At 44.8% G+C, this 9437-nt stretch overlaps 1 protein-coding gene across 1 annotated transcript; it reads left to right on the top strand.

Annotated features, from left to right (window-relative positions):
• Positions 1 to 5706: 5706 nt before the first annotated feature.
• zic3 (zic family member 3 heterotaxy 1 (odd-paired homolog, Drosophila)) lies at positions 5707 to 8890 on the top strand. The gene is made up of 3 exons (XM_029257436.1): positions 5707 to 7056; positions 7984 to 8147; positions 8434 to 8890. The coding sequence occupies exons 1-3, from the start codon at positions 6054 to 6056 to the stop codon at positions 8614 to 8616; spliced, it is 1350 nt and encodes a 449-aa protein (XP_029113269.1). The 5' UTR covers positions 5707 to 6053; the 3' UTR covers positions 8617 to 8890.
• The last annotated feature ends 547 nt before the right edge of the window (positions 8891 to 9437 follow it).

Below are 9437 nucleotides of genomic sequence, written 5' to 3'. Positions count from 1 at the left end.
AAATATGTATTATTCCTACAGCGAAAACTTCTAGACATTTGCCCACCACCCTGCTAAAAACTAAATACATACTGCACTAATAACGATCTTCCTTTCTCAAAAACTAAAAATCGGATCTGCATTTTCCCGGTGGTCCCTCTAATTTATTGTCTATGAGTTTTTTTGCTCTGTTTCTTTCTTGACTTACAAAAGACAGAGAAACAATGAGGTTCTTATGTCTGTTTTTTAATATATTTCAAATGTACGCAGAGTACTTAATGCGGGTAAGGCTACGATTCAACACGAAGCACAATTGTTCGTATCGCAACTGCTTTAAAAAAAAAAAAAATCCACTTTAATTTTCGAAGTAAAATAATACGATAAACATATATTGCATATTTGGCTAATAATACCATAAAAAATGAGAAAGAGACAGCCTTTTAAACGAGTGAATTAAAGTCAAAGCCTGCTGCATGCTATGACTACGGCAGTTCCACTGGAACTAATGGTTAAGTGCTATTTCACCCAGCAGATTATGAACTGTATGGGACGCCAACTGGTCCAATATGGGCCATGCCACAGCAGCAGGCTAAACCAACCGTACCCACACACAGCCATGGAACCTGTAAAATAGACCAGTAGGAGACTGCAGATGCCTTAATTAGCAACACAGGGCAAAGGTCATAAGGAAGAGTCAATGCAACACGCACCCCCATAAAGAGGGGGGAAAAGAAGCAGACCAACCCCAGGTCAGAGGTTCACAGTCACTGATTGAGATATTGCCATTTTTTTCTCGGGTGTCTTCCGAAGAGCTTCGTGCACCGCAGCGCACAATGGCGCTCACACAACACGCACTGGCAGGAACAGTGGGGAACTGTGAGCGTGATCCTGCAGTATACAGAGCAAATAAGTGCATTTGTTAATGAGCATTTAAGTAAAAACATGAATTCCTGAAAACAAATGAAAATTCGAATATGTCACATGACTACAAAAGTGTGAGGAAAACAGTTTGACTGTTTCTGATAGCAAAATTAAAAAAAACCACAAAACCGATGACATCACACCACTCCTGTGATTCAAGATTATTTTCCTCTCATTCAGCGACTTAGAAATCGTCACCTAAACCTTAAACCAACTACATATTTCCCATGTCGTAATGCAAAGTGTGCCCACAGAAACCTAATAACGCGTTAATTCATACAAAACATTTAAAAAAACAGACTCGTGAGTTTTCTCCCTTGGACCACAATAACAATTTTGAAAAATTTTAATCTGAATTCTTCAAAGACAGTATTGCATGCTGATGGATACATAGTAGGACACTTTAAAACCAAAGAACAGTAGTGTGGTCCTAGTTTCCTTTTCCGCTGTGGTAATTTCTTGGCGAGCTGCTGCATGAGTTGCTTTCTCACTGCTAAGGCTTCAGGAATAAACTCTTAATGGCTGTCCTGTGTGCTGAGGGGGGACATTGTGTGGACTGATATTACAATATTGCTGAATACAAGTATTTTGCCTTGCATAAATATGCTTTTACATACTCACACTAACTTATTATCATACTCGTACTCTAATGCACAGAGCATTAGAAAACACATCACTATGTTTACTGATAAGTTTAAATGCTCTACACGTTGGTTTATGCACAAGCTGGGAAAGAAAATGTGTTTTTAATTGCACTATTGACATCACTTTAATTTATTTACTTGTTAATTGCGAGGAGCAAGCCCTTCCCACGTTTCAGAATTTTTCATTTCACTAACTAAGCCTTAGCTGCTGTTTTTTCGTATTTTAAAGACACTGACTAAATATTATTACTGTGTGATGCCGGTGAAGAAAGCAGCATTCTACCTGATAATATTTCCACGTTCATTTGGATGTGATATGACCGTCACGCGGGGACGAATCCACGAAGTCATGCTGCAGATCAACTTCTTCTTGTGTCCTGTTTACAAATACGACTCGCAGAATAAAGCAGATGGCACCCCCCACGTCTCGAGCGTTCGCGCATGCCCAGGTCACATGTATTCGGTAGGCCTCATATGCACCCTCCTATGAGCTGGTGCAGCGAGAGCTCCGGAGTGCGGAGCTGCATCGAGGACCGTGTCCTTAGAATGTTCATGGAAGCGCTCGAGCCGAACCCACGTCCAGCACTCAGCCCCTGCGAGAGGCGGCAGGTCGTGCGTCACGCGACCGGCTCGCGCGCGGCCACCATCCGCAGCCGAACGCCGCAGCGCGAACCGAACGAGTCCTCGCGGCGCGCGGCGAGCCGCATCACTTGCGCGCGACGCGTGCGCGTGACGCCGGGCCCCGTTCCTCGCGGCCGTGCGGCGAAAAGTGCAGGCGTGTGTGCTCGTGGGAGATGAGCACAGACGACGAAAAGAGCGTTAAGGGATGGTATGTGTGTTCACCAGAAAAAAAAAAAGAAAAAAAAAACTGTCAGCTCATATTAATACGTTGCGAAGTGCTGTTAATGCATGTGGATGGAAAAATCCAAACCAAAACCAAAATGCAATATGTCTTTCTGTCATTTTTTCCATGATGACAACCTGGACGCGTAAATGTGTTTTGAGTCCAAAAAAACTCTTGAAATAACAATATGACATGACGCAAAATTATCCATCATAAAACTGGCAGCATGTCAGCACGCATAAAATAAAAATATATCACAAAATGTGTGAGGCATAGCAACAATAATACAAATAACCTGCATTTGCTTAATTGGTTGCGAACTTATTACCACCCTTTGCTTTTGCAGTCTTATCCGTGTTAGTAGCGGTAGGTTCTTAAGACACACTCATTCATTTGAGAAAACTAAAAATATTCTGCACTATCCGAGGAATCCCTAGACAGGCTGGGCTTTAACATCTGGCCAAAACTGTCTGTTTTGATTTAGGCAGAAAAAAAAAACAAATGTAAACAAGAAAAAAATCAATGGGATAAATTTGCTGGACTGCTCTCTATGATTAAATGTATTTACAAAATGTTATTTTCCTTACACACGATGCACTCTAGTCCTATGTTATCAGTGTCACAACAGCTTTTATATAAAGTAATTTGTAACTGTTTCACAATACATCCTCAGTACTGAATTTTTCAATGAACACTGGAAAACATATACTATGAATAAATCATACAGTATCTAGAGGAAAAGTTAAACTACCAAAAGAGACAAAGGGTTATCAGTTGAGTGCAACCTTCCTAGAAAGTGGAACAGGTTTGCTACTTTGTATAACCTCAACATTCCACACATCTGGAGGGATTTACATTTCTGAAATTCAAGAACATGGGGAAAAAAGGCTGTTTTATTATATCCTGTAACAATGTGCGCTGGGCTCTCTAGCCAGCAACAGTTGCTTTAGATTATTTTGCGAGGACAGTAACCTAGAAGAACACAGGAGGCTGTTTTTTGAAGCCAAAGGTCAGATGCCCTAGTTGGCCTTATACAGGGCAACTTCAGAGGCCAAATACAGCAAGAATGGAGGCTGATGATCAAATTCAGCGATGCGTTCTGTGTTTTTTTTGCTGCAGAGACCAGAGTGCACGTGCCACGTCTCGTGAATTATTTTATAGATGCGCTCTGACCGCGAACAAGCCGCAAATAAGGACCTTGTAGAGTCCTCCCTGTTTAAACACCCCCCAACACACACACACACGCACCACCACCCCCCCCCCCCCCAATAAAGTATAGCAGAGGAAAAGTTAAGAAAACTTAACGGCCTGTCAGTTGAGAAAGTTCAGCGAGGTCGCTGTAAATCTCACGGTCTCAAGCGTGTGTGTGCGTGTGTGTGTGTCTTTGTGTGCGTTTCCCGACCTGTGTGAAAGAGAGAAACACATCGAGAAAAACAGTTAGTGACTGGTTAACGGTCCGAGGCGCGTGTGTGCCGGTGTTGCACTGAAGAAGAAGAGAAGAAGAAGAAGAAGAAAGAGAAGAAGGAGGAGGAGGAGGAGAAGGGGAAGGAGGAGAGAAAAAAAAACATTTATAGAGTTGCATTTAGGAGTGCGGAGCTGCAACGGTGGGAAGATATACATCCTTTCCTAACTAGTTTGTAATTGTTTTGCAAAGCCGGTTTTATCACGAGCTCGACAGCAAAAGAAGCACTAACTATGTGCTATGGGTGGCACAACGCGGAGAAAGCGACTCTACATTGAACGAGCTGTGACAGTCTCTACACACTCCAGGTGATATTTCAAACACACAGCCATGTATCAGCCCATCCCACTCCCAGACTCGGAAAAAAAAAAAAAAAAAAACACCCAGTGGCAGCTATCTTTTTTTTTTTTTTCGCAAAAACGGAAACGCTCGTTAAGAAAACATTTAAAAATATTCACATAAATATGAGAGTTAACTCACCTTACATTTCCTAACACTTATTCTCAAAGAATGTGCTCAGAATGAATGCGGGGTGGATGAAGAACAAATGCGGAATGAAGGGCTGATTTGAAGACTTTTTCTTTTTCTCTCCTTTTTTTTCTCCCCTCAGAATTTCTAAAAAAAAAAAAAAATAATAATAAAAGGAGTGTGGGATCCTTCCTGGGTCAGGGATTGGGGAAAGGGGACGTGAAAGGCTCGGGGTTATAAAGCTCCGTTGGAAGCACTCGGGGCGCCTCTGAACTTGATCAGATTTTCTGTTTCCTGCAGCGAGTCGGCGGCGGTGCCGAGAAACTCCTTCAATGGCTCCACTTTTTTTGGGCTAAGCGAAAAAATCTGAGCATATTACAATTACTGCCATCTTTCTTTCTGTCTTTTATTCCAGCGTCCTACACCCTATAGTGCTTTGGAGAAAATCCCCCCCTCCCTTTTGCACGCGATGGAAGAAAACTACATTTCGGAGCTCTGCCAAATATATGCCACTGAGTATAGTGTTAAATTAAAGTCACATAGCTAACAAAGTGTGCGCTACTGCTGGTTGGGGAAAAAAGTTATATACGCGTTAAATTCATTCAGCTCAACTTTATGGCACAGAAGAGCAAAATATTAACCTTGTTAAAACTTGTTTAGCAGTTTTACACATTTGCAGCTGTTTGGGGTGGTGGGTGGAGTGAGTCCCACTAAAACTACTCATTAAAAGGAAACAAACACATATTAGGGAGCAGTTAAAAGCCACTTTTCGCTCTGTTTTGTAAGACTGCAATACATGTATTTCACCTTTAAGGTTTAGAGAGCTGCCAATTTTATTATTCTCTACTTGCCAGTTTCCTAAAAGCCTGCGAAGTTTTACAGCCTTGACTCCAGGGACGATTTTACAACATTGCTCGACAGAGGAACTGAGAAGAACCACACAGTGTGCACCGCAGACGGAGAAAACCTCCTTTCAAGTTCTGTTTTTAAAATATACTACTGAAATATACTACTCCACGTATGTATATATTAATTTTTTTATGTGGTATTGATGGGGTTTCTTTCACTTAAAGCCACACTGACGGAGCCATTGAAATTCATGTTTTTCTGTGCATGAGTAACTTTTTGAGTGTAAGTTTCAGGTACAGTTATGCGTTTTAAAATTGGAAATAAACAGACCATAATTATTCAGGGCAGATAATGTCCCGTAGCCATACCTGCGAATAATACATCGGACGACCAATCAGATCGAAGCGTTTACACAAACTGCCATTTCCAATACTAAATTGTGCCAATCAACAGATATCTAGCCAATTAACTCGCTCGTCGGCCGTCACGTGTGCGGGAGGCAGCCGGCCTCTGATTGGCCATCGTAGAGCTGCCTCCCGAGTTCATTTATGTGCAGGGGCTGAGTGATTGACTTTATCAGTCCAAGGACATCATTCGTTCGCAAACCGGGGGAAGTTTGATCCTCTTCTCGTAAGGATCAGTTTCGGGAGTCCGCGCTCCCCCGCGCATCGCGAGGAGGATTGTCACTTCATTTTTTACTGCTTTTTGGTCTCTAAATTGTGCATTGCGCTCCCGAAGAGGCAGCAGCGCAGCGGCGGCAGCAGCACAAAGTTACTTTTGCTCGCTGTTGTTTAGGAGCAATCCGCCAATCTGGGTTTTTAAACTGTTTTTGTTTTGCTCCTTGTTTTTGTTTTCTTTATTTCTTTTCCTTCTTCCTCCGGTCCCCATGACCATGCTTCTCGACGGGGGTCCGCAGTTCTCGGCGCTCGGAGTTGGGGGCTTCGGGACGCCGAGGCACCACGACTTGGGGAACCGAGACCCGGGGCTGGGGCTCAGCCCCTTCGGAGATTCCTCCCACTCGGCCGCTTTCAAGCTCAACCCCGTGACCCACGACATCGCCTCCAGCCAGACGTCCGCGTTCACGCCGCAGGCGAGCGGCTACGCTGCGGCCGCGCTCGGGCACCACCACGGCGGCCAGGTGGGCTCGTACGGCGGCGGCGCCTTCAACTCCACACGAGACTTTCTGTTCAGGAACCGCGGCGCCGGCATCGGGGAGCCAGCGGCCGGCGGCGCTCAGCATGGGATCTTTGCCACTTCCGCGGGGAGCCTCCACGGACCGCCCGGGATCTCCGACAATCCGGGCCACCTTCTGTTCCCCGGACTGCACGAGCAGAGCGTGAGCCACGCGTCGCCGGGCGGGCACGTCGTGAACGGCCAGATGCATCTGGGTTTGCGCGGGGATCTCTTCGGAAGACCCGACCCCTACCGTCCCGTGGCCAGCCCACGCGCGGACCCCTACGGCGCAGCCCAGCTGCACAACTACAACCACCCCATCAACATGAACGTGGGCATGAACGTGCCCGCGCACCACGGCCCGGGCGCTTTCTTTCGTTACATGCGGCAGCCCATCAAGCAAGAGATGTCCTGCAAATGGATAGACGAGACCCAGGTGAACAGACCGAAAAAGACGTGCGACCGGACCTTCAGCACCATGCACGAGATGGTGACGCACGTGTCCATGGAGCACGTCGGCGGGCCCGAGCAGACGAACCACATCTGCTACTGGGAGGACTGTCCGCGCGAGGGCAAGTCCTTCAAGGCCAAATACAAGCTGGTGAACCACATCAGGGTGCACACGGGGGAGAAGCCCTTCCCCTGCCCCTTCCCCGGCTGCGGGAAGATATTCGCGCGGTCGGAAAACCTAAAAATACACAAAAGAACTCACACAGGTAAAGAACAGCACGACGCATCTATACGAATCTCTGATGAGCTGCTAGTGTAAACTGTCAGGGATCCCACGCGCACGCGGTCAGATTTTCGCTTGAGTAATGAGTAAGTTTTACACTTACTAGCTGGGGGGCTGGGGTGGGGGGTTGGGGGAGGGGGTGCATACACACACAGTTTAGTCCTCTGAAGGGACTGTGTGTCCTTCTCCGGGATGGTTAAGGGCCTGCGACTAACTTTCTAAAGCAGGGTTTGTAGCAAAAAGTAACACCGAGGGCGAGGCGTTACATCTCTCTCCGTAGCACTTACTGGCAGATTTCTCAGCTTGTTCAAAACTTATTTTTGCGTTAAATACCCTATAAAGTCGAGCGTTTAATAATTCCCCAACTGCCCAGAAAGCACGTGTTAATTTACACTACTGGTAAAGTCTGTCTCCTTTGAACAATCCCTGAAGAATGACCCCAGTTTTAAATAGCGCGGCTAGTTTTGCAAATTTTTTGTTTTGTCGTCCTTTTCCGTGTTAAAAGCGTTGTGTTTAAAACGCCGAACAGTAACAATAAAATAGCCCAGTTACCCTTTTAAGATGGGAGAAAAAAACCCAGTGGAATCATTCCAGGAATGTCCTCAGCTGTACGACTTTTGGAGAAAGAAAAGCATTGTGTTTTCATTATTATCATTATTATTTGAAAAGAAGCGGGTTAAATTAGCCAAGTTAGCGCCGAGGTTTTCGGTCATTCAAGCCGAGCACAAACAGCAGGTCGTTTTAACGCAGTCAGCTACAATCAATGTGTGTGTGTGTGTGTGTGTGTGTGTGAGTAAGCGTGTGTTTCCTTATGAATGTAATAAGTGATGTAGGCGTGTTGCAAGCTGCCTTCGCACTGGCCGTGTTTAATATCCGTCGTATCCCTTCCATTCCCTCCCTCGTCCCGCAGGTGAGAAGCCCTTCAAGTGCGAATTTGACGGCTGCGACAGGCGCTTCGCCAACAGCAGCGACCGCAAGAAGCACATGCACGTGCACACGTCGGACAAGCCGTACATCTGCAAAGTGTGCGACAAGTCGTACACACACCCCAGCTCTCTCAGGAAACACATGAAGGTAATGAAGCGGCTGGCATTTCAGGGACGCATGTTCGGGAGCGCACGAACAGCGAGCGTTTCGTCCTTATATATTTTGCATCATTATGTATGTGCAGGACTCTCGTCTATGAGCGTCACGTATAAATGTAACGTTTCTTTGTTGTGTATTACAAGAGTGCTGAAAAGGCGCGTGAGTGAGTGCATTGATAATGGAAAATCATGGAAAGCAAAACATGACCGTCGTTGGCTGCATCATCATGTCGCTTCAGCGAGTTCCTACGATTATATTAATGTTTTTGTTGCAGGTACATGAATCCCAAGGATCAGAATCATCTCCAGCTGCAAGTTCTGGATACGAGTCATCCACGCCGCCCGTTCTGGTGTCCACGAACACGGAGGACCCGACAAAATCGCCCCCGCCAGCCGTGCAGAACCCCTCAGCCCACAGCGACGCACTTCCACCCAACTTTAACGAATGGTACGTCTGAAACTGAATAAAGCAAACAAACAAACTAAAAAAAAAAAAACAAAAAGATTTCCAGAGTGGATCGTGGGGTTTCAGGAGACCTTAAAGCAGCCCCCACCGAGGTGTACAGAAGTGGGACGTGGAGCAGCAGTGTGAGGAGGTGTGATGATAACACGTCTCCTGCCAACAGGCCTCGTCCTTTCTCAGGATTCCAAATCTGACTTTTCTTCCAACGCCGAAGAAATCAAACAAACAAACAAACAAACAAAACCTAAATAAAATATTTCTTTAACAAAAAAAGCAAAACAAGAAATGCATAAAGGATTTCCTCTTTTAGTTTCAGATTTCCAAGATAATTATTTTATTTTTCATTTTATGTATTTTTTTCTCAAAAATTTTATTCAGAAAAAAAAAAAGAAATAAAATAAAAGAATCTTTTGACGGTATTTTATATTGAAGGCGCTTCTCAGTTCGCCTTTTGCATCGATTGTTCAAACTCTCAAAACAGTCTTAAGAAACGTGCCAAAGTCTTTTGTCTTGAACTTGAACAGAAAAAATGAATAAATAAATATATATTCGTGAATGTATTTTCCTTGTTTGATGGGGTCGAATCTGTTGTCAGCGTCCGTTTTCAGGTGGAGAAATGTGGTTATTAGATTTACGATTGTCACAGTTGAATATACCGTTGCCTTTTGTTAATAACTATGTAAATACATATCCATGATGCCATATTTATCGATTTGTAATTTAATTATCGGCAAAAAGCTCCGAACTGAAAAAAAAATGATATTTATGGAAAAATGTTTTCTAACAAGACTTGTACAGTTTTTTTTGGGGGGGCGG

Source organism: Scleropages formosus, chromosome 13, assembly GCF_900964775.1.
Source record: "Scleropages formosus chromosome 13, fSclFor1.1, whole genome shotgun sequence".
In the NCBI taxonomy this organism is placed as follows: Eukaryota; Metazoa; Chordata; class Actinopteri; order Osteoglossiformes; family Osteoglossidae; genus Scleropages; species Scleropages formosus.
This window is presented reverse-complemented; position numbering and strand designations above follow the sequence as displayed.

Coding starts and splice junctions, on each gene's coding strand:
- zic3 (XM_029257436.1), top strand. CDS start 6,054: ATGACCATGCTTCTCGACGGGGGTCCGCAGTTCTCGGCGCTCGGAGTT. Junction 7,057..7,983: donor ACACAAAAGAACTCACACAG/GTAAAGAACAGC, acceptor CTCGTCCCGCAG/GTGAGAAGCCCTTCAAGTGC. Junction 8,148..8,433: donor CTCTCAGGAAACACATGAAG/GTAATGAAGCGG, acceptor TTTTTGTTGCAG/GTACATGAATCCCAAGGATC.